Here is a 25446-nt window from a genome sequence, read left to right as displayed (position 1 = left end):
TGCCATTAATCTAAGAAAGAATCATAACTCCCACCTTCAGCGACATGCATGAGATGGCTAAGCTAAGCCGTCTCTATCATATAAATATTACGAACAATTAAAATCTATAAACACTTAAAAAGCACAAAAAACACAATGAAAATGGTTGTTATATTTATGACATTGTCACTTTCAAGCAAAGATGCAGCAGTTCTTGGGAAAGAACGCCGAGTGCGTCCTTTAATTCGGTCCACGAAATTGTTGACATCTTACATCTTGATTAATCTCACCCGCGGACGTTGACACCCTTCCTTTAAGTCCGTGCAATAATACTCCATGTTCTATAATATCCTCAACATTTAATGGAGCCTCTTATATAATAAATAATATTCACGTGTTACGTTTATATTTGGAGTTAGTCATTTATATTTGCTAACAGAAACTCCAGCGGTTGCTTGCGCTTGTTTGATACGATACGTATAGTAATGGTAACGAGATTCACGTGTTCTCACACGACTCATGTGACACGAAACCGCGTAGCGGTCGTCACCAGCACGCGTCCGACGCCGTGGCAATCGCGCCCTAACTCGCACGTGCGTTCCGCCGCTCGTGTGATGATCGATCTGGATCTTGGACCGTCCAGATCGATGGATCTCTTTCATCTCGACGGCTGAGATCGAGGGATTATTCCTCACGCAGATCGACGAGGTTGGGCCGATTTGGTTCGTGCTTGCTGGCCCGAGGTTCGACCTAGGTGGCTTCGGCGTGGCTTCGAATTGAGCCGCCCAACCTCTAAAGTAAACTACATAAGGGGAGCGAAACATCTTGACGTGTAAGCTCGGCTGGCTCGGGTCGCCGAGAGTGGGAGCCGGCTCCTCTGCACAAGAATATCGTACCGCCAACGAGTGCTTATCGTCATCATCGGATGCCGGTGTCCAACTTCGGATCACGATGCCCAAACCCGTACATGAGCAGGTGGGGGATCCTCTCCAATACTACTTTGTAAGGGAAGCTCCATCTGTCAGATCGAAACCGTTCAATAAGCTAAAAGAACTTACGATCTATATATCCAACGGTCATATCGAGGTACTTCTTCACGATCGTCGGAGAGAATCCCAATTTGACAGATTTGGATCCCCAAATACACCCGGTCTCGCTTCCCACCCGTCAACGGATCGAAGAATTCTGTTCATCCCCCGAAACTCCTCTTTGCCAATCCAACCCCTCGGCTTTCCAAACTGGAAGCTTCGATGTCGGATTTCTTCTGGAGCGAGGAGGAGCGGGGCATGGCTGCCGCCGTCCTCGGCCCCGTGGCCTTCGACTACCTCGCCGCCAGCCGCACATCCTCCGACGGCCTCACCGCCGCAGCCTCCTCCGCCGAGGCCGACCTCCAAAGCCGCCTCCTCGACCTTGTCGAGGGCCCCCCCGACCGCCCTTGTCTCGGCTGGAACTACGCCATCTTCTGGCAGATTTCCCGCGCCAAGTCCGGTGACCTCGTCCTCGGCTGGGGCGACGGGTCCTGCCGTGATCTCCGTGACGGCGAGGAGGCCGCGGCGGCGGCTGCGGTCGCGAGGTCCCCCGGTGACGATGAGTCCCAGCAGAAAATGAGAAGGGCCGTCCTCCAGAAGCTCCACGTGTATTTCGGGGGTTCCGACGAGGACAACTACGCCCTCCGCCTCGATCAGGTCACCGACGCCGAGATGTTCTTCCTCGTCTCGATGTACTTCTCCTTTCCTCGAGGGAAGGGCGCGCCAGGTCGGGCTTTGGCGGCCGGGAAGCACCTGTGGATCTTATCGCCCTCCGACTACTGCTACAGGGGCTTCTTGGCGGCGTCTGCCGGGTTCCGCACGATCGTTGTAGTGCCATTCGATACAGGCGTTCTCGAATTGGGATCCGTTAGATCGCTAGCTGAAAGCCCTAATTCATTGCAGACCATAAAGTCGGTGTTTTCGGGTACGACGCCTGCGGGGATGCCGCAGTCTCGCGAGAAGTACGAGAGGAATGGATCAGAGGCATGCCCAAAAATCTTCGGAAAGGATCTAAATCTGGGGACTTCTAATGTCAATGACAAGCCTCTAGTTACAAAGGTAGAGGATAGTTCTTGGGATACACAACTAAAGAGAGGCAGCGGGGATTGGGTGCTGTTTCCTAATGTTCGGAAAGGAATGCAGAGTTTCAGTTGGAACCATGTCCGCGGCCCGAGTTCTCATCAGCAGCAGTTTGGTAATGGCGCTGTGATCACTAGCAGTGAAGTCGGCGATCACAGTGATGGAGTGCGGGGAGATACTTTGCTTGGGCAATTGCAGATTCAGAAGAATCAGCATAACCCCCAACAATCACTGCAGCCACCACTGAGGCAGATCGATTTTAGTGGAGGGACTTCGAGAGCTGGGACTTTGATTGCCCACGTTGGTGCACTGGAAGGGGACCATGCAGACATAGAGGTTTCATGTAAAGATGAGAGGGTTGGCCCACCAGATGAGCGGCGCCCAAGGAAGAGGGGAAGGAAGCCTGCAAATGGGAGGGAAGAACCTCTCAATCATGTTGAAGCAGAGCGCCAGAGGAGGGAAAAGCTTAACCAGAGGTTCTATGCTTTGCGTGCGGTGGTGCCTAATATTTCAAAGATGGATAAGGCATCTTTGCTGGGAGATGCCATTGCATATATTACGGAGCTCCAAAAGAGGTTGAAGGAGATGGAGTCCGAGAGGGAGAGATTCTTGGAATCCAATGCGATGGATCATAGCATCCGAGTGCATCAACCTGAGGTTGATGTGCAAGCTCTTGAGGATGAGGTGATTGTGCAAGTCAGCTCTCCATTGAATACCCATCCTGTTTCTAAAGTTTTTCAAGCTTTAAAGGAGGTGCAGGTTAATGTGGCAGAATCAAAGGTCACAGGTGGTGGAGAAACTATTCAGCATACTTTTATCATCAAATCACCAGGCTCCGAACAGCAAATTAAGGATAAGATAATTGCTGCTTTGTCTCATGGAAGTGACTCAACAGAGCAATTATACTAACAATGACCCAGACGGAGTAGGAAGGATCATGTTATCTTATCACTTTGGAGTCTGCTGCAAATAGTGATATACGTGCTTTTCATGGTTTACTTGTCCTCATCACCTCAGTCAAGATCTGACCTTGCACAGCATTTGACTAACCTGTTGGTTCACCAATAACTCTTTTGTTATTTGTGATGGTAAGAATCTTCATGATAATGTTTTACTGACAATTTGTAACGTACACTTATTTCATAAAGTGCTATATGTTCACTATTTCATAAAGTCCTATTTGTAGTGTACACTTATTACAGTTTATAGCTCTATCTATATGCAGTATGTCAGGGCAGAGAGTTCTGGTCATCATTTGGTAATTAGCAATGGCGTCATCATATGCCTAAGAAACCCATGTGTAAGTTCTTCATATGTTCAAATCCTAGGTTGCCTAGATATCAGCAATTGGATGTCTCTCCCGGTGGGCACTTAAGATAATTTTCATAGAATGGTTGTGCGTTTCTTCTTGAGAATCTGTATTTGTATTAGCTTTCTCCCTGTTTTTGTATATACATCTTTTATTGAAAAATTGTGGAAAGTTGAAAACTTGAAATGAAGTGGTAGTACTTTTGTCATGCTTTTCACGTTTGCAATAAAGTTAATGTAGTTGAGATGAATATGTTCAGGTAGATGTTTTCACTTATGAGCAATAAAGAATAAAAGTGTTTTAATATTCGAATAATTGCATATAGCTCTGATAGAGGATAAAAATAAAGGAAAACTATCCGAGATGGTATGAACATATTTAAAGAATACTTTTACATGCATTGGTTGTGTAAGGTGAATCTATTAAGATTAGTGATATAAACAGTGATAAAGGGAGATCCAAGAATTCTATGTTCGAAACAATAAAATGAGATTTAATAGCTCTAAGTTTATTGTCCTATAAAGACCTTACTGATGTGAAAAACTCCAAGTAGATGGCCCCAAACAATCGGGACATTATGACTTGTTGTTGTGTTTTTACCATGCCGAGTTGTCAAGATATAGGTGGCGACTTGTGCTGCACTTTTAGTCTTCTGAGAGGATTCTGGTGTTTGGTTCCTAAAATTCTAATATCTTGGGCTTGACCAGCCTACACATGGTAAGTTGGATTTGATTTGTAGGTCACTATATACTTAGATGATAAATTTGAAGCTGTCTTTCTTGTCGAAAGGGAACTAAAAGAGAGATCCAATTATTCTCATAAAAAAGGAACTAAAAGATATCCAATTAGCTCTTTTTTCACCATTGGGCACACAAACTCTGTATCTTGTCACATTGTTTAGGTCTAAAGTCATTCATTCATTTGCACATACTTATTTTCCTAGCTACGACAAAATTTTGAGTTGTTCTACTGTTGTGTGAAGATGACAGATGTCCACCGTTCTGTTAAAATTCTCTTAAAAGATGAACCAAAATAGATCCACTTGCATATTTATTATCAACTTTGTAGCAAACTATTTATCTGATGAGAGTGCATACTTTAGATTGTGTTACTATTACATAAAGCTGGACCATATGCTTATTTTCATTGACCGCTACTACTAGCATGACGAGTCCCTTCATGGCAATATGCCTCTTGATTCTCCTTGGTGGGTGGATGAATGAATTTTTCCTTGATTGTACTGTGGTCTAATTGATTATGAGTTAATATCAAACTTCAATATTTATCTGGATGTTTGAATTCGAGGAACAGAAAAATAGGTTGGATGGCTGAGAAATAAAGTTGAAATTGCTTAGTAATGATTTATTTTTTCATCCATGATCCTTCTACATGAAACTCCTCATTTCTGTTCACCTTATCAATTATCGACTGTATTGTAGGAACTGGGTGCTACCCTCGGCATAAAACAATACTTAAAGACTTTGTTATAATCATATAATTAGTCTTTTGTGTGATATAGTCATCTCTTCTTTCTTTAACCTGGCGGCTGCCTTTGGTGTTGTGTTGGTATTTTGTCCATGCAGGTTTCCTACACTGGTAAATCTAATGCTGGCTAGAGTGCGACATAGGCTGGTATTTAAATCATTGAATGTGAGATCTGATGATAAAGCAAATCTTGCTTTTGTAAAGCTTGTTGGAAATCCTTCTATTTTCTTAAGAAACATAAAGATGTTAAAATGAACAAGACAACATGTGAATTGATTGTAAGTTTTTGCTTTTTTTGTGTGTTTCTTCCATGATGTATCATTACCATGCTTGCACTTCAATTTTTTCCTGCTCCAACACAGAAATTTGGACATGACATGCTCAAATGCTATGATAAGAATCGCGCAACTAACTTATGCAAATATGTAAGGCAGAATTGTGTTTCTAGTTCACTTTTGTGCACAAAGATGTGTATTCTCAGCAACCATCTATCTACTACTACTGACATGTTTTCCTTATTGCTTGGTCTAAATTGACCACAAATTTGTTACTGTAGTTTAGCTTCCTCTTTTTGTGGTGAATAATGCTACTTGTGCATACATGTTGCTTCATGGCTTGGTAAATCGCAGTGTTGCTATGTGGTTGGTGACAACATTTAAATTTATTTTTGAAGCTCACATGACAAAATGGCTGTCTAAAGGTTGTAGAAGGATGAAACTTTTTCCTGCATCGAGGTGCTGGTGGTGCTTCGGTTCAGTTTCTTTTTCTTTTGTTCTTTGATTCTGAGTACATGAGAGTCTGTTTCCCTTGCTGAAGCTTGTCAATTCTTTTCATGGCTGTTTGGTAACATCACAGGTTACATATACATAATATGGGTATAATATCTGTCCCAAAAAGTAAAGCTCATAGATGGACTCACCCTACAGGTCTCTCTATGCATTCTTGACGACAGGGAGTGAGTGCACAAGGAAAGAGACAGGAAACATTTCAAGAACACAAATGTGCGAGGCCGAGCATCCCGACCCCGAAGGAATCGACGAGGCGCCGGTTCAACCCAGAAGGGACACACATGAACGGTGACGAGGAAGGAGGGACCGACGGGGCAATCGATTGCGTCACCCATTGCTGTCCCCGTTGTGAGAGGATGCGGCCGATTGGTTATCTCGATTGGGACGCACATGATTCCTATGGTGGTGGCGGCCGCGTACGTCAAGCACCGGGGTGGGCGTTTCTTCGGTCCGGTACGCTCGCTCTGTACGTTTAGCAGCTGTCGTTTATTCTTAACGCTAAAGATGGTAACAGGAAGCCCCAGGCTGCGTTCCTCCCCGAGTCGCAAGGTAATTGGACGACTCGACGAGGTAGCTTAATATACCCACCTTCGCGGTGTTCGATAACCGACTGTGACACAAGTCGTAGCGGTATGCACACCTTCCCGGTGCCGCAACCGAGCTGTTTACCAGAAGGCATACCTAAGGAGCAACGCAGAGCTCCACGGAATTGACACCGACTGTGGTGTGCTTACTGCCCATGCCATTTAAAGCGCCCTGTTTCCCACTACTTTGCCGTTTCGGGCCTCTCGGCTCCTCGTCTCTTTCATTCCTTCCCTCCCTCTCTTCTCTCTTTCTTGTCTTCACCACCTCATTGTCGTCGAAACCCTAGCGTTACTTTGCGTCGGTGGAGGTGTCCTCGTGTCTCTGGCTGCCGTTTTTTAAACTAAAGTTCGTCTCCGCGGCGTCTCGTCTTCTTGTAGGAGGTAATGGCTATCGTTCCTCTGTCCAACGAAACACTGCATCGCTATCAGAGCATCGTGAACGTTTTGATCCATTCGAAGCCTTCTTTCTTGATGCCCTTCACCTTTCTTGCCGCTCTTTCTTGTTTGTGTATGTTTCTTCGTGAGGGTTTGTATTCTGCATCCCCGTCCGACAGTCCGTGTGCTAGGAACGTCTCGGTCCAATCGAAACCTTTTTGCCTCTGCCGTTCCCCCGCCTTGTCGAACTTTTCTTGTATGCGTTTGTTTCTTCGTGAGGGTCTGCTCGCGTACTTGCTTTCTTGAACCGGGTGGGGTGTGTCGTTTGTTGGACCAGCGGAGAAGTCCCAAAAAAACGACGGAAACCTTGCATCGTTGCTTAGAGCGAAAATAAAATTTTGATCCGATGGAAATCATCATTACTTCAATATATCACTCCGATTAGTCCCACCTCTCGGACTAATCGGAAGTGGGTCTTAACGAGAACGTTATAATAGGCAAGTATCTCATTATCATTTTACGGTTTGATCTTGGCTATGTTGGGTCTTGACGAGAACGTTAAACTCTTGAGCGAAAAAAATTACAATATCCTGACTAGTCCTATATCGGAAGTGGGCCTACATCAGTAGTTTGAGTCAAATGAAGTTGATAGACTTGTTAGTCCAAGTGAAGTTGATAATCAATTATGTCATGTAGGTTTGATCGGTTTAAGTCAGTTTAGGATGAATCTAAAATAACTTGATTAGTTTAAGCCTATTTGACCTAATTGAAATCAATCAAATCTAAATTATACCAGCCTAGGATGATTCCAAATCAGTTCTATAAGGATTTGAGATTGGTTCTGTTAAATCGTAATTGAATTGAATTTGGTTTAAGCCAATTGAGCTATTTTAATTAGGATTTTGGTTGATTGAGGATTATTGAGAGATTGATGTTTCATGTATTTATGATTTGATAAATTTAAAGTTTTTTTTAATGTGTCATCTGAAAATGATTATTGATTTTTATTTTTTTAAGCTTATGATATTGATAAGAATGTTACCATGTATTATATGTGACTATGCTAGTGGTTCACACTGGAAGTGCAACCTGTGAAAGGAGCTATGGATCTATCACAGTACGGAGCCACCAATGGACATAATCTAGCATATCATACATCAAGCATGGTCCATCGTAATATTTTATCATATTATTTTTTGGATTCATGCGTGAATGAATAAATTAATGTAAATGAATGATCATGGTTGTTTATAACTTTATATATCCTTGCTAAGAGTAGGTAGGGCGATTCCCTTCGAGGATTAACGGGTCATCCGACGTGACGGTTAGGTGGTTCATCTATCTGCTATTGAGAGTATGATATGGGTTCTCTCCATTTGCTGTTGAGAGGAATCCATCCCGTAAAGTATGCCTCTCCATCCGTTGTTAGGAGAGTGTACCATCGGGTATGATGTACGTATTTGTTATCTAACTATTATGTATGTGTTGCATGTGACTAATGTATGATTTTATTTATTGTATAAGAATTATCATTATTTTTCTGATGCATAAGTTTTATAATGGATCGATATATTATCATTTCTTATTAAATTATTAACATTTGTATATATTTCACGAGTATTGAAGATTATTTTTATGATTTTTCAGATGTTCTTACCAACATGTGTTGTTGTTGATATATTTTTATCTTATATTTATTTTCAAAGTAATTTGTTACTTTGTAATAGGTCTGAGGCTTGAGTTAAAGAGCATTTTTTATCACTTGTGGTCGTACTAAGAAAATATGGTCCTTTTTCTAGTTAATAAAATATTTACTATATAAAGACAGAGATTTGAATTTAAGGATGAAAAAAAGGAGTGACTTCTATAAATTATGAATAATAAAAATGATGATTTATTATTATTTTTTATAAATTTAGGATATGATAATTTAATGGTATCGGAGTCGATTAAGTATTTGAGCATGGTGAGGGGGTTTAAGTAGGAAAGAGCTACCCGTGGATGGAGTCAGAGGACTCGTCATGACGTTGAGTCACAATTAGGTTACGCCTCATATGCACGATGCTAGAGTTTGATCTGGGCTATACTGGGCATTGATGAGGATGTCAAGCTTGAGTGGGAGAAATTATAACATCACGATTAATCCCACATTGGAAGTGGATAAGATTAAGAATGACTTATAAAGATATGATGATTATATTACTATCAACTTTCGCTTAAGCATTTTGTCTAGTGGTTTGGGTCAAACGAAATTGATAAGCCAGCTAACCCATCAAACTTGGGTCGTGATAGGGAGGATTGTGACACGTGACTTTCTTTGGTTCTATATGTTTCTTGGTGGTTTCTTTGATCATTGAAGACATTGTTGTTTGTTTCTTGAATCATGGAGGCTCTTGTAAGTCAAGACTCCTGTTTCTCCTACCATGAGCCAGACCTTTATTTTAAATCTTTCATATATGGTTTTTGGAATAAGATGGTTCTATCACATTATTTTATGATCAAGTTCTACTTCTTCAGATTTGGCCTTCATCAATTCAAAGCAGAGCCTAAGCTTTCATTCTATCAAAAAAAAGAAAAAAAACCTTAATGCATGATATCATTGTTTAGTTATTTATCTTTGGTGTTGGAATGTAGCATTTCCTTTGCCTTGATATTCATAAAGTAGGTTTTTAAAAGGAATTTTTAGCTGTGCCCCCTACCTTTTCTTGGTTTATGATCGACTCATATTTTGAAATTTGAACTGCTTGATTGGTTTTATTGTTTCTACATTTTAAATCTATATTTAGAGAAGAAATGTTTTAAATCTGAAACTTATGAGAAAAAAAGGTGCATGCTGGTCAGTTTTAATTTTTAAGCTCCAATCTCAAATTATACTTGTTTTATGTAAAGAGTTTTATCCATTGTTGTCCCTTTGAGTCACAGACTATATGTTTGTTAAACATTTATTTGGTTTTTTAGATTGGGCATCGTGTGGTCAACAACATCTTACTATGTCATTTTCCCCTTTTCTTGAATTTATCTATTATGGATATAATCTGACATCTTCAAAATAGTCTTGCCATGTGTTATTATTTTGCTTGTATTTGTCTTTATACTCTGCCCTTAAAATTTCACAAATTTTTTCTTCATAAAAGAAGCATTAAATTACTGTTAGTAAGAAAAATGGCTATAATGTGCTATTATGATTATACAAGTTTAATGTATCATTTAACCTGACTTGTTTCTCCATTATAGTTCTCCAGTTAATATCACTAGAAGGTGTTTTGCTGTAGTGATTGGTTTCTTTCCTTCATATATTCAATTTGTTTTAGCTTTTATACTCAATTCTTATGTGATAGTTAAGTTAATTTGGTATACACGAAGCAAGTTCTTTGTTATTGAAAGTTGCTTAAAATGCTGTTGGAGGTCAAAGCTAAATTTTTCATTATCATGCTCCTCAGAGCACATTGTTGCAAATTTAACGTGAACTGGAAACTGATTTGATTGAATGCATGTAGCAATCACATGATTCACTGGACATGGCATGAGTCATACTGGTGCTTTCTTGTGTCTTCCAGACCCTTAAATTTGTGTTTATCAGCAATTCTGTATTCTTCATGTCTATGTGGTTTGGAAGCGGCATATATTGTATACATAAATCTGTCACTTGTACTAGAAATTTATAGTTCTTTTTTGTCTTTCATACAGTAAATTTATCAATATTTTAAAAATGGTTTACCTATGATCACATGATTCAGAGACATGCATGTTTGATTTTTTAATTGAATTTTATTTCAAATTATCGTCGACATGATCTTGACATGGTTGACTGAAGTAAGATTTGTATTATGTTATGCTTTCACATTCAGGAAGATGGCAAATCGAAGGTCATCTAAAAGATCATATTTAGAATTCTTAGATGGAAATGATGATGGTGATTCTAAAGTATACAGATTTCAAATTCTCCTGCCGAATGGTGCAAGTGTACGGCTTATATTTAATGATCTAGGGGAAGATATGTTCTTGGATGAGTTTATACACATCATCAGAAAGGAACTTGAAAAAACTGCAGAAACAACAACAAAAGCTAGTCGAAAGATTTTCTGGAATGGAAACATCTATCTGGAGGATATGTCTGACAACAAGATTAGAAAGAAAATCTCTTTTAGCCATTTTCGCACTAACAAATGTCACATACTAAGGCTTCATGTATGTATGTTAGACATCGCATTGTCTGCTATGTTAGTTCAGTCCGATCTCTTTCTTCTAACTTAAATTTAACTTTAGTCATCAGTTTGATTCTCAATTTTTATTAGTTTCTATTTTCTTAATCTAATTTTTCCTCTCTTTTGTTTATTTTTTGAAGGATGAGGGAGGTGAATCTCTTGATACTTACCATGTAAGTGTTCATTTGTAGGCTCTGTTTTTCCTAGTTCCTATAGTACTTAAATTTAGTGATTCACAAATCTATATTTGCAATTGTTAATTTTTTATGCCTTCTGTGTATTTCTTATTTGGTTCTATCTGGCATTTAATCAATTTGATGTGTTGTAGAAATTGCTTTGTCCTATATCGCTGTGACTTGTGATGGACAAAATATTGGTTTCCTTGTCATTTTGCAGAACATGTGGGATCTGACACCACATACTGATCTGCTAGCAGAACTTCCAGCAGAATATACCTTTGAAACTGCTCTAGCTGACTTGCTTGTGAGTTACTTGAAACATGTGGTTGAAGATTCTGATTTCTTCTACTGTTTTTATGCCATGATGTTCTTGTGATTGTTCTGTCATATTTTTCTTCTTTGGCTGTAGGATAATTCTTTGCAAGCTGTATGGTCTAATGGCTCTGGTGAAAGGAGGCTAGTTAGGTAAGCAAATGAATGTTTACTATTTAAATGGAGCATGACCAAAAATTACTTAGAAAGTTATCAAGGCAAGTGGTGTGTTCAAACTTATGGGTTGCTGCATGTCATGCTTAAACACATCCTCGTACCAAGTTTGTACGGCTACAATATACTTTTTCGTGCAAGACATCACTATTTGTGTGCCAAGGCATCATTGGTACATGCAGTATATAGGCATTCATGCAGCAAATGGTTCAGTTTTGCTCCAATATATGTTATTTAGTTTGATTATTCATGCAAATGTTAATTTCATTATTAGTTTCTTGCATGTTGTGGTTTGTTTAGCCTATGATTTTATTATGAGGTATTATACATAATGCTTTTAGTTACACTGGTTGTAACTAATTTTGATGTAAGGCAAAACTTTCTTTTAACTTGCTTCAAAAAGAAAATATTCACATTTTAGCAAAGACTTCGTCATTTTGTGTTTTGGAAACTATTAAGGATGAAATAACTAGCAATTAACATGTGAACTTAGATGCCTTATACCTTTTGATAATATGATCTGTACTACATTGACACAGAGTGACAGTTGATGAGCAAAAAATCGAAATTTTTGATAGTGGCCAGGGGATGGATGGTAGTGAGGAGAACTGTATCACAAAGTGGTATGTTATCTATGGAACCCATTCCTTTCCTGATGATCTTGTTTGCTTGCATTCCTAATGTCTATTATGAATTGATGTTGCAACATAATATTTGATTCTTTAATTGCAATCTGTATTCCAACCTCCGTTGCTCATGAATGATATTTTAGTTCTACCATTGTTCTTGCTTAGTTTTTCAATAACCTTTCCAACCCGTTTCATTATTCATATTTTGCATGATGTTCTATGATCTAGATTTTGTGAAACAAATGTAATTCTGAGTAGCTCAACAGATTTATCATATAACATCTTTATTATTTAGGGTCACTAGATTTTGAATTAGATGATCAGCCTCCTACTAGAAATTGATAAATAAGGTGAGCACATGTGAATTTGACAGAGGGGAGGAGCGAGGGAGATATAAAAATTAGTCTAAATGTTTGAAATAAAAGAGGATTTACTGCTGCGATTGCAATGTGATGGCAGCTTAAAAACTGTGATATGGAGCTTTTAAGCTTTTCACGATAGATTTGACATTTTCCCAATCATGTAACTTTAATAAGCCTCTTTCTGCCAAATAATTTTAGAGATCCGATCATCACCCACCACCTTCTGCCTCTCTCGAGCCAGCCTTCGATGATGAGCTCTTTCCAATTCTCAGGCCTTACCTATCATTGCTGTTGCTGCTGTTGGGATTCGGCCACCGTCACCCGGTCACCTCCCCGTACACTTCTCTCTAAGCTCTCTCCTTTCTCTTAGTGATGGGCACCCTACTTCTCAATTCCTTTCCTGTTCTCTGACTGTGATAGCTACATAGTCAACCCGTTCTTCCGTACTACCTACCTCTTCTCTCTGCATAAACTGAAAACAACCAATCAGCAACCGGGATATCTAACGTCTCAGGAAAGGAATATCAATGTTCAGGTAGAATTTCAAGCTTTCACATTGTTGATTCTTCTTGTTGCATATTTTTTTAATTCTTAATTTCTTTTTGAGCAAATTCTGGGGCAACAAAATTGAAGTAAACAAGTTAGAAGGAGGATCTTTCTAAATACAAGTTGATTAAAAATAATTGTTTAATTTTTCTGGAAACTTTTTAGTGATTATTTCTAGTCATATATATATATATATATATATATATTAATTTTGATGTCTTTAATTATCTTAACATTGGCATGGTGATGATTTATAAGCCACCTATGTTACCTTATTTTAGCTGTTGCTGGCATTTTCTTTCTTTATATGTTATTGGGTTGATACACGATGTGTATGTTCTTATAGGGGAAAGATGGGTTCTTCTAAGCATAGGGCTTGTAGAAGCAAGGCCATTGGTACTAAAGCTCCATATTTAATGGTAAACATTAGACACACAGACATATGTAATGACTCAAAGTCCTCTTTCTATCATAGTCACTGTGTTTTGAAGTTTCATGGCTTTCTTTTATGCTTTGATGGATTGTACATGATGTTCGGTGATGACCTTATGATTTGTTTTGTGGTTTTATCCAAAAATGTTTCTTTTTTATTAAACTATATTAATGAACAATTGAACATAACAAGTATATTAGTAGGAGCAAATGACACTTTAGTCCATTTGTGGTGTAGAAAAGTATACATGGTTTTGCATTTGTGGGTAATGATGCATAAGCTGGTTATTTGAATGAGGCAACATGTGCATCTTTTGTACCTTGTTAGACAATGTTTCTTATTTTGCGTATAGTGTAAGTATATGACCCAATGATCATCAATAAAGAATAATACCATTAGTCTACCTTTATTTATGTTAGTTATAAACTTATAACTATTTGCTTGGTGAGAGATTAGCTCCATGCCAACAAATAGTATTTTTTCATGGCATGCCAATAATTTGTGAAGGGAGGGGAAGCTTCATAAATCTGATACCTTTCATGCAAGAAAGGTTAAGGAACCTAGAATGTGCTCTTGGTTAGCCACCTGTTCTTCCCCTTGCAACTCTTGCAGTGAGATGTGGTGGAAATTGGTCAATGATCTCTTCGCTTACAGTGAAGCACAAAGGCACAGATTAGCCTTCCAACCTCGATTGATTTGGTTGGGATTATATGGAACCTATGATTTTATGTTCTTCCATAGCCCTTTTTTCGATTCGTATGGCATGGAGTGCATTTCTGCCAATCATTTGTACTTGATGGAGATTACTTGATACAGACCAATAGTTTAGTACTTTTTATTTTTCTAGTATTAGATGGTTTATGTCTTTTGAGTTTTCTTCCCATTGCTTAGGTAAGTTTGATATGGTATTATGTTCAGGAAATTGACTAATCTAAATACATGGTTGATTGTTGTTGTTGTAGTATCCATCCTACTTTGCACTTTTGGTAACTTCTTGGGAGATTCATTTATAATGATTGAAATTTTATATGCATCTTTTTGTTGTCGTCTTGGATCTCTTTCTCAGTGTAACTTTTGTTAAATTTTTTAAATTGTTTGGTTATTTGTTTATTGAATTTTGAAAAATGCTGGCTACATGTGTTATTTGCATGCATTTGTATTTTGGCTACAATATGCCACACTTGTGGGTTTATCTTATGTCACCATTGTTTTGTTAGATCTGTTTGTTATTCTAGTAAAAGTTCTTTGATTAATGACAGATTATCTTTTATCTTTAGTTCTGCAGAATGTCTATATCCTGTTGTATGATAAACTTATGTGACTACTTCAGCAAGACATGAACCTGTGTACCTTCACTAATTATATGTGGTACATGTGCAGCCTTTCTTTGGCATGTTTGGTTATGGTGGGCCAATTGCCACTATGCATTTGGGAAGGCATGAACCTTATTTTATTTCAAGTTATGCTTAAAATTAAATGACACAAATTATTCGAGTACATTAAGACAGATTAACTTTTTTGTTTTATGCTGGTATTATCTCTATTGGTTGCAGGCATGCTACTGTGTCATCAAAAACTAAAGGTTCAAGGAAGGTGTATTCTCTATATTTTTCAAGAGAGGCTTTGTTAAACCAATCAACACCGAAATGTATCTGGCGGGTAAAGTACTTATATATGACCTTTGTGAAATTTATATTTATGATATATTTTATTATAAAAAAATGTGTGCAAAGGGCTAAAGATATTTTCTGTTCTTTCTTTGCTACATTTCAGACTGATGGGGGTGTGAGGGAACCTTTAGATGAGGAAACTCAAACATCACCTCATGGGAGTTTCACCCAGGTTTCATTTTGCAAACTACTACTGTCAGTTACTTCTTTCGATTTTGGTGATACTATTTCTATATAACGACAACAGCAATAACAACAACAAAGCTGTAATTTCTATCTCCTTGGTTATTATTTTAAGTGATGTGCATTGAATAAAATAGAATAGAAGTTTAGCACGATTTATTTTACTAAATGAAATGACGTTAGTGCTTGACTTTTCAATCAAGGGTGGAATGTTGGCATTGCGAAAGACACATACTTGTATGTGCGATTGTGCGTGTGTGTGTTTCTCTCTCTCTCTATATTTATATATGTATGTTATGTATGTATGTATGTATATTTGTCTACATTATATCCGGTTGAACTTTGGTAAGGAATATGAACTAACATATCGATGTGATGTTATGATCTTTTATTTATTGGTCTGATTCAAACTCAAGTATATAGGGATGGTTGAATGGTTGAAGAAGCTCAAGAATTTGCATATGAATTGTAAGATTTTTAAACTTATACATGTGAATTGTAAGTTAAAATATACATATAATGTGAATTGATTTCTGTTATTTATCACCGAAACATTAATGTATTGCTTGAGGTTGGTTAATTTAAAAAGGAATTCATCTTTTTCCATCTAATTTTTGTCCCATTTGCATTTTGTCCTTTTCTATTTGATATATGCTCTTTGCCCATATGATTTGGTTGGTTTGCTCCCATGGTTCTGCTACCCACCATCCAGAAAGAGAAGAAGAATTAATGATTGAAAAAACTTTGCGACACCACAAAGTTGTTCTCCAATCAACAATCATTCATCTTATTTATAGGTATTTTCATCTTTTCTGATATGAGGCTGGGTACTGCAGACGTAGACATGCAAAACCAGAAGGGCAAAGTGATTCAAATGTCTATGAAGTTTATTTTAGGCTTAGATTAGTGGATTGAGTGGAGGTAAAGGAAGACCTAAGAAGTTTATGTTAGAAATTTGATATTCTTGGTCTGAACAGTGATATATTGTTATGATAAGAACTATAGAGTTCAGAATCACGTGTGAGATACAATGCAATGGACAACATTATGCATGTTAATAGATCCAGGGCCTATGATGACTAGAATTGAAATTTAACTAGAACATCAGCATGTCATTGATTTATTTACAGAACTGGACTTAATTAAAGATGAGTCAGGAGGTAGATTCACTGAAAAAGTTTGTTTTGGATCTGGCCATTTATAAAAATTGAATCAAGTGATGAAAAGTGCCAGTAGAATTTGTTACTGATTGCAACTATAGATCTTGAGTGTAAGTAAATGATTAAAGAAAATAAAATTTCAGGAAGGGGGAAGAAAATAATAGAAGTGGCATTGATGTGGGATAGGGATTCATGAAATGGATGGATGACAAAGCCTTAATGTTGACAACAAGTTTCATATAAAGATAGGCTTATGGTACATACATAAGCATCAACATATGAGGAAGGTTGTGGCAAGCAACGACATGCTTGAAGGATCTGAAAATAGGTACTGATTTGAAGATTACCTAGTATGCCATCCTCTCCAACTGCTGTTTGATCCATGGACAGACAACAGACAACTTGGTGAATCGAACATCCAAGAATCTAACTTGAGAGGAATTTAGTGCGTCAACAATGCTAAAAGCCATAAACAGAGCTGTTTTAAGGACAACTGTTCTGAATGTAAGACTGGAAAGAAAAGCGAGAAGGGTAAGGGGGCATCTACTCTGGGGATTACAGGATAGCACCTACAGGTTATGCTCTCTAAACCTCATGTGTTGATGTCTAAATTGCATCACTAAGTGTGAACGAAAAAATAATTTTAAAAAAATATTTTTTAAGCTGTACACATTTGGAAGATAATTTTTTCATTGAATTTTAAAAGCATTGCATCTTCGGTATAGTAAAATTATCTGAAACTAGTATTTATAGGCTAGACCGCTAGAGGGTGGTTACATTAAACTAAATAATTAATTCTATGAAGATGTTAATAATTATGATCATCATTGATTTGATCATAAGGTCTGCTGTTATGGTTCAAGAAAAGCAGCTTCCAAGCATTTTCTTCTTAAACGTGGTTACAGTTGAGATTTGCTGTTGATGTGGAGAAATGGTAAAGTGTCACTCTGTACCCTTTTCTTTGGGTGCTTTCTTTTTGTTAGAGCTGCATGAATACGGTTATCTGTCTGTAGGCGGTGGTTGACATTTTTTCCTTGAAAAAACTTGGGTTGTCTCATTCTGTCTGAAATTGAATGTGTCCCAGGGTTCTCAATTTCGATGTGTATCGCCCGGTACGGGCAGTACGTACCGGTCCGAGAGAATACCGGTGCATGGATTGTCCTCTATTGAGTAGTACTAGTGTTTTGACTGGTACCGAGACGTACTAATCGGTACCGAGGCGTATCGACCAGTATCGTGGCATACCGACCGTCACCGAAGCATACCGATCAGTACGCCCTGACTTGGTAGGTAAAGGTTTTTTTAAGGTTTTAGGGTGTACCATCGATATGCCCTAGCGTACCGACGATATATACCATTACGTACCGTACCGAGCAGAGCTCAGTATGTCGATATGGACCAGTATTCAAAACCCTGATATGTTGTCCTATTAGTATCCTTCTCCGAATGAAGGAATTGATGAATAAACATCTCCAGCCGGTTGAGACATCCCAATTTTGTCTCACTTGAAGTCTTGCCATATATGATAATGATACAACTCGTCTTAAATCTTCTTTGAATATTTTCTTTATTAATTAGGACCTGGTTGTTTTGACCTTTTTTCTGATTAAACAATATTTGCAGTAAGTCCATGATAGAAATGATATAAAGGAACTTCTCATCATATTGGGGGTGTATGTGATATGTGTCAAATAGCATGTTGGTTGGTGCTTTTCAGCTAGCATGATGCTTATAAGTAGAAAAGATGCACTAAAGCTAGACCGAACAGACAAAATTGTTGTCATTTTGTGATGAATTTTGGTGTACAATCTATGTGCTAAATTATGAAAGATTGGATTAGTCTTAGCTCTGAATCCGCAATGGTTTCTTTTGCACCCTCCTGCACACACTGATACACGGGCTGAAGAGAAACCAGATAATCTTGCTGAAGCAAGAGAATGAGAGATTGCAGCAAGTTGACAACGATTATTAATTGGATTAGATAGTTTTCTGTGTTATACTAGAGAAAACATCAGAAAATAGTTGCAGTGATGGGAGGAAATGTTGGATAAGATGTTGACAAACATCCGAGGTAAAAGAGGTAGATGACCATTGGTGAAGATGTGCTGGATCTGTTACCCCAGTTGAATTTAAATTACAAAATTCTTTATCCATGTATATTCTCAATTATTTACTGAGTGGACTCCTTGACTAAAATATGTGTAAGATAAACTGATAAAGTATTTATGTAATCTAAAATTAGACAGGATGAGTCCATTAACAGAAATAATTTATTATGCATATAGGCTGAATCCAAACCTTATTTTGGTCTAATGTTTGGGTGCTCAAACTTCAAGATTTTCAAAGTTATTCAGAGAAAAAAATGGAAATAATCTTTTAAAATATTAAAGAGAAGAAAAGGACTACCCATTCTGAACAATGGCTAATCCTAACTCAACCGTGAGCTTGACATGACCTGGGCCCATCCAAGCTACGGTAACTGCTGGTAGCTTTGTGGCACTGCATATCAGTCTTCTCCACATCTCGAGAGTGATATATCCTGCGTGCACAACATCATCCAATATAATGTATTAGAGGCAAATTCTTTTATTATACCATATGTTGCAAAAGTATAATGTATTAGAGGCAAAAGTATGTTGGGGACTTTGTTTTTGATAGAATGTGAAACACAATGTATTATGCTTGCTAGTATTAGTGTTGCTGTTGCATTATTTTACTGATTGTTGAAACGTATTTCATGATCTTGGTCATGGTAGAAGAGTTTTCTTCCTGGTCTCTCTCTTGTAACCATGGTTTTTTTGTCTTTTGACAGGTGGTGATTAGGGATCTTAAACTAAGGTGCTTGGACATATATAAACTTCAGTGCTTCTTGAAAGATATTTATTTTCCATATATACAGGTCTATCTATTATGTTATTTTTTAAAAATCTTATTTCTCTTATTTGGAAGTTTGTTTCATATTTTTGGGCTTGATTCCCTATATTTCTTCTTAGGCAACTCACTGATATGCCTAGTTTTCGTTTGTTTGATAGTATTGATCATGATACTTTCACTTGTCAACTGATATCACATTTGGAAATAAAGTGCTCATTGAGTTTAGCATTGATGATTTCCTTTTGGTATTTCATATTTGCTTGTTGGGTTGAACTTGGGGTGGTAAATATGAACTTTTTTGCATGAAAGTTTTTTAATTGCATAGACTTCTGTATGTCATTGAAGCAACTCTTACAATCATTTTGATTTTTTTTGGCCAAATATCTTTTTTTTAATGCCCATCCAATTTGTAATGTGGTGTTTTGCTTTATGACCTAACTCCTATTTTCTAGGATAAAATTGCTATGAGTCTTTGTCTATTGTTGCCACATAAAGCCTGTGTAAGTGTTATGGGTATATGGAGTTATGGACTATTACTTTTTGTGAACACGGGCACATCAAGATTGTTTGTGTTGTCGTTTAGGAATTTTTCCATGTATCTGTGCCAATCCAAAATATGAACTGGACTGATGTTGAAACAGCAAACTTATGTCAAGGGCAGGCATTCAAATGTTACTCAAAAGAAGCATGTAGACTGATTCAAAGTTTTGTTAAGCAATGTAAGCGTTTGAACCACAGGCTTAGTTCCACTTTTGGAGTTACAAGAAGTGAAGAAGGGCTAAAGCACTGGATCAGAACTACTGCTGGATGAGTGGCACACGAAAAGAATAGAGTCAGCCAACTGTGGTTATATTGTAGTGGCTATGCTGTTAGCTGAGTGGTACCACCAGTACCGCCACTAGGTGGACATGAGATACTTTCATATACTCGCCAAGCTAATATGAAGAATCTATATTTATAAGCTACAGGACCATTTAACTAACAATATAAAGGCGTGACAACCATAGTGTTAGCACCAATACCTTTTTCATAACTTTAAAGGCATTGATTATTAGGAACGTTAAATGAAATTTGCCCTAACCAGCCTTGCTTTTCATAACGTGTTCATCTCTGAAATATGAGGACTTCCCTATGGAAAGGAATATATTCAAGGTAGTCCAGGTCTTATAGCTTGTTGCTAAAATCCTAAAGAATTGGTCTTCCTCACTATTATGAGCATATCTTTGATTGCAAGTCATGTGGCCCCTAGGCAATAACTATTTGCAAGGGTGAGCCAAGGTACAACCTCTTTCATCCCTGAATAGATCTGCAAGAAAAAGAACACTTTAGTTGAAGAAGCAAATGACAAACAGAATACCATCATTGGTCCTCAAAGTGACCATACATTCAAAGAAATTTTTTAGGCAAAAAAATGGGATACTTGCAAGTTCGTTTGACATTACACAATTGTTATAGTATAGTAGGTTGGAACCCAATGAACATAATTCACTAGTCACTTGAACCCCTCCAACAAGCAGGTCCACTAAACTAGTTGGTGGCTATAGTGACCTATTATCTTTGTATTGACTAACTTATGAAATGGCATACAGGTGTCAAGCAGTAGCTGACAGTGTAAAAGTAGTTGGCATCTGTGGAAAACAATATGTAGATAGATAGATTTTGCTATCTGAATGATGTGATTGGTTATTATTTAAATAATCAGGAAAGGTTGGTATAGTTTAATTCTTAAGCTTAGTGTTAATAAACATAGTTTTTAACAATGTATCAATTTTTTTTCTTGTTATGGTGCAGTGTGATACAGAGTACACTTCACGAAAAACAGCTATGCCAATTGAGTTCGAGGTTTGACAATTAATTATTTCTATTAAATTTTTACAGTTAGTCTGAAATTGGTGATTATTTTTCCTGCCTTGTAGAAATATGTGAATCTACATGCATCTGGAATTTACTATGGAGCCATCATTAATCTATTAGTTTGTAGGGTCACAATTGACAATATTTTTGACGACCTACTAACTCATATTTTTGTATTCTTTTAAAGTTCAAATGGGGCCCTATGTATTCTTGCTTCTGTATCTTGTATTGGAATTGATCTGACCCAACAAGATTACTGTAATTACTATTTATAGATTAAGGAAGGGTGTAACCTATGAAGATTTCTGAGTAATTATCTGTTATGAAAAAAGTTGATAATGTATCATGGAAGGCAATACAATGTTATTGATCTTGAATAATGATGCGTTAATCAAGGCTCAAAATTTTGTATACCGGTATTGTACCTGTTAGGGCCAGATTGGTACATACCAATTTTTTTTAAAAAATAAAAAACTGAAAAAAATAAACTGCCTGGTGCTGTAGAGTTTGTATCACCTTGTACCTTGTGCATTGCTTTGCTTACCTTTGTTTGTGTGTAACATTAATCTGTCAAACTGGTAAAACCGCATGTATCATAACATACTGGCGGTGTTGGAACCTTGGCATTAATGCTTCTATGTTTATTTTCCATCCATTGGCTCTCTGACTATTCCTCAGATCTAACTATTTGGGAATTTGAAAGTATTTGGTAATTCTAGGGTTCCACTTGGTTGCTTGTATTTGAATTGCATTAAGTGCAAGTCGTAACCCAAATTAGGTAGACAGTTGCCTTCCTTGGTGGTTGAAGTGTCTGACATTATTGACTAGCAGATACATCCATAATTATTTGGCATGACTTGTAAATGTAGTTATTTGAGGTCATTTAAGACTACATACCATGCAAATCAAGCATATATCAATTCTTCCATATATGCTCTATTTTTTTGTGTTCCCATGCTGTGTGAAATTTTGGAATGTCTAGTTATGAAGTTTGTAAACTTTAAAGGCATGTCTTTGATATTTATCAGATTACTCATGAAACATTTAAAACTTTTGAAGGCTATTCATACTTTCATAGTATCTGCAACTTTGTTAAGATTCCTGTGTAATTACGGGTGGTAAGTGTAACACCCCTCATTTCCGAGTGTTCGTATAATTTTTGGTGATAATGTAAGCATCTATTTTAATTGACAAAAGAAATAGAGTATGAATTAGAGGTAACTTATTTTTAAGATTTGGGAGATCTGTTAAAAAAAAAAAAAAAAAAAAAGAAAGAATCTGAGGACCTATATGTAAACCCTAAGGACCTAATCGTGAATATGATAAAAACAAGGACTAAACTGCAAAATGCACCAAATGACAAATTCCACCGCTTAAGCTTCTCTGCCTTCGTTGTTAAGGAAGCAGAGGAGGCAGCTCGTGGGTGATCAGGGAAAGAAAGAAAGAAAGAAAGAAGAAGAAGAAGAAGAAGAAGAAGAAGAGGAAGAAAATTGGGGCTTTTAGGGTTCTTGCTTTAATCTTGTCATTTCGGGTCAAAATTTCCAAAGGCAAGTGTTCTAACCCCATCCTACAGAAGTATTAGACTCTGTTTTTATGTTGATTCAAAATAAATTGGAAGATTTCTATTTAGAAACTGATATGTCTCTCTTTGGACTTAAAACCATGGATTCTGAAATATTTTCGGTATATTGACCCCTATACACTGTTTCGGCTATAAGTTTTAGCACAAAATGTGAATTCAGGCAGGAACTATTTTGTTTGTAATTAGACTCTTATGTCTTTCTTTTGACACCGATTTTGTAGAATTTGGACACCGAATACTTACCCAAACTTTTCTTTCAAATGAGACTATAGATGCTGTAAAACAGACTTCAAGATTTCTGACCTATCGATACTAAGTTATCTATAACTCCCTGTTGAGAATTCTGATTTGTACCAAACTGATTTTATTTGAAACTAGATTTGAAAATATTTCTTTGGACATACAGTTTGAAAATTTTGGAGTTCAATTGCCCACCCTACCGTCTGTTGAATCCGACCCTATAAATTCTGTAAAACAGTGATTGTGATTTTGACCTTGTGTTACCAAATCAGAGGTAACTCTGTGTTGGGAGCCCTGTTTCATATGAAATCTGTTCCATCCGAATATAGATTGATATATGATTCGACCATAGCCTTCTTATGGGTATTGGAGCATAATTGTTATTCTGAAATATTTGTTTGATGTGCCACTGGAATTCTGTCCGAAATCGAGCTTTGGTCGATTTCGCATATTCTGTTCCATTTCCTTTGGATACTTGAGTTCGCCTAATCTTCTTATTGCAATTGAGCTGATTATAATTGCTTGGAATCCCTGTACACTCTTGCTTTCATTTCTTTCCTAAAATGAATACTTTTGTGAGAGATTTGTTCCTTGCATCACACTGCTTTTGAAAAGGCACATGTACGTTTGGTTGTTCCGCGTGTGCTTCCGTTATATGCTACTTTTTGTTGAAACTGCCTTCTTGTACTCTGGTGTGTGGGATTGTCTGGACCTTTGCCAGAAATGGTAAAGGGTATGCGCTGATTTGCCCGCTTTGTGGGGTCCCGCTTTGAGGGATATTCTGGTATGCGCTTATTTGCCCGCTTTGTGGGGTCCCGCTTTGTGGGATATTGCTTAGAGCCTGCGATGCTCTGCCGGCCCCTTTGACTTCACCTAGACGTGGGTGGATGGAGCTCCCAGACGTGGGAGACTTTTGTCAGGTGGTCATTCAGAAATGGATGAATCACATTCTGACTGAGATCCCACTACACCCTCTATATGTTTGATATGACATCCAGAGTTTTTGTGAGTTATTTCTGTTCGTGCTCTGGATAGTTATGATATGATTGCAACGTCAAGGACGACGTTTGAGCTTCTGTACGACATATGAGTTTGATATGCTCTGAAATGCTTCATTCACTGTTGATTTTGCTTCGTAATGTTCCATATGTCGTTGATGTGATTTGGAACATTTTAAATGCCATTGATAAGCTCCGATATGTTTCCTTTGTTTCTGATATGCTCCAATTACTCTATGCCCCATCTGTCAGGAACCAAATATGTATGATTAAAAAGGACAACTATGATTTCTGCTCCTAATGATATTAAGTATACGAAATCGTATATTCTGCTTTGTGTTTGAAAACTGCATCTCTTTGGAAATTGTACTATTTTGATATGGATATGTTAGTCACTTGCTGAGCTCTTTATGCTCACCCCATTTGTTGATAAATTTTTCAGGATAGCGTATCGCTTGCTTAAATGTTAAGAATGGGCTGAGACAGTGGAGAGTTTAGAAGACGTTGGGCAGAACTTTTGTTAGCATATATGTAGTTGTGTATAAGTTACTCTGCATATTATGAAATGTGACGATGAATCTGGACCTGTGGATTTTGTGTAAGATAAAGGATCCCTTGTGTATAGGATTTTGGAATGTTAAATTAAATTTGTGTAATGATATGAACTTATGGTAAATCGATGATTCTGGTGACTGCATAGATTTCCCCACTTGTGGATTTATATTGTGATTTTTATTTGGTGAGTTGAGTTCAGATTGCATGAATTATCGAGTGATGTATGCTATGTTTATGAATTGCACAGGGTTATGAATTGATAGATTATAGAGGTGAAATTTGATCTGAATGTTTTCTTAGTGACCTCAAACGTGTGTTTGGATCCTGGGTTAGTTGAGACAAAAAAAAAATTTTAAATATCATGGATATTTTTAGGGGTGTGACAGAGGTGGTATCAGAGCATGATTTGAGAATCACTAAGAATATTATCTTTATTTGAGGTTTATTGACTGTCATTAGAGATTGATCAAAGAAAATATTCTTTTGATGTTTTAGGAAGCAAGGTATGAATCTAAATTTACTGAGCTCTCTAGGTTTGCCATACGTATGACTGATGATGAATCTAGAAAAGCAAGAAGGTTTGAAAGGGGATTACGACCAGCAATAAGAAGCCGAATGTCAGCTTTAAAATTATAAACATATGCTGATACGGTAGAAAGAGCTTTGAAAAATTGAAAGAGACATGGAGGAAATTCAAGAAATCATTGGCAAGAACCAAAGGAACAAATTTACTAGCAAAAGCAGGAGAGAAAATGAATACGAAGATAGTAACAAGAGGTTTAAGACATCTGGATTTGAGAAAAGGAAACCATGGGGGAGGACTCAGTTATGTGAAAAATGCGGATTAAATCATGAGACAAGT

General features: G+C 37.4%; 2 protein-coding genes across 7 annotated transcripts in view; both read left to right on the top strand.

The window, feature by feature from the left end:
* Positions 1 to 979: 979 nt before the first annotated feature.
* On the top strand, positions 980 to 3604 carry LOC135651221 (transcription factor MTB1-like). The gene is made up of 2 exons (XM_065171141.1): positions 980 to 3175; positions 3313 to 3604. The coding sequence occupies exon 1, from the start codon at positions 1230 to 1232 to the stop codon at positions 2994 to 2996; it is 1767 nt and encodes a 588-aa protein (XP_065027213.1). The 5' UTR covers positions 980 to 1229; the 3' UTR covers positions 2997 to 3175; positions 3313 to 3604.
* A 2009-nt stretch (positions 3605 to 5613) lies between these two features.
* LOC135651219 (structural maintenance of chromosomes flexible hinge domain-containing protein GMI1-like) overlaps positions 5614 to 25446 on the top strand; it is a 47479-nt gene continuing 27646 nt past the window's right edge. For 2 of the 6 annotated variants that reach the window (XM_065171136.1, XM_065171135.1), the window contains exons 1-12: positions 5615 to 6122; positions 10477 to 10816; positions 10974 to 11006; positions 11230 to 11316; positions 11422 to 11477; positions 12038 to 12121; positions 13382 to 13454; positions 14849 to 14904; positions 15022 to 15127; positions 15242 to 15310; positions 19294 to 19380; positions 21147 to 21197. In XM_065171136.1, coding sequence (XP_065027208.1) covers positions 10481 to 10816; positions 10974 to 11006; positions 11230 to 11316; positions 11422 to 11477; positions 12038 to 12121; positions 13382 to 13454; positions 14849 to 14904; positions 15022 to 15127; positions 15242 to 15310; positions 19294 to 19380; positions 21147 to 21197 — 1038 coding nt within the window. In that variant the 5' untranslated portion in view covers positions 5615 to 6122; positions 10477 to 10480. Of the gene's footprint in view, positions 6123 to 10476; positions 10817 to 10973; positions 11007 to 11229; positions 11317 to 11421; positions 11478 to 12037; positions 12122 to 13381; positions 13455 to 14848; positions 14905 to 15021; positions 15128 to 15241; positions 15311 to 19293; positions 19381 to 21146; positions 21198 to 25446 lie in introns of all 6 variants that reach the window. The other 4 variants (XM_065171138.1, XM_065171137.1, XM_065171139.1 and 1 more) reach the window with 3 other exon arrangements.

Source organism: Musa acuminata, chromosome BXJ3-10 (assembly GCF_036884655.1).
Source record: "Musa acuminata AAA Group cultivar baxijiao chromosome BXJ3-10, Cavendish_Baxijiao_AAA, whole genome shotgun sequence".
Lineage (NCBI taxonomy): Eukaryota > Viridiplantae > Streptophyta > Magnoliopsida > Zingiberales > Musaceae > Musa > Musa acuminata.
This window is presented reverse-complemented; position numbering and strand designations above follow the sequence as displayed.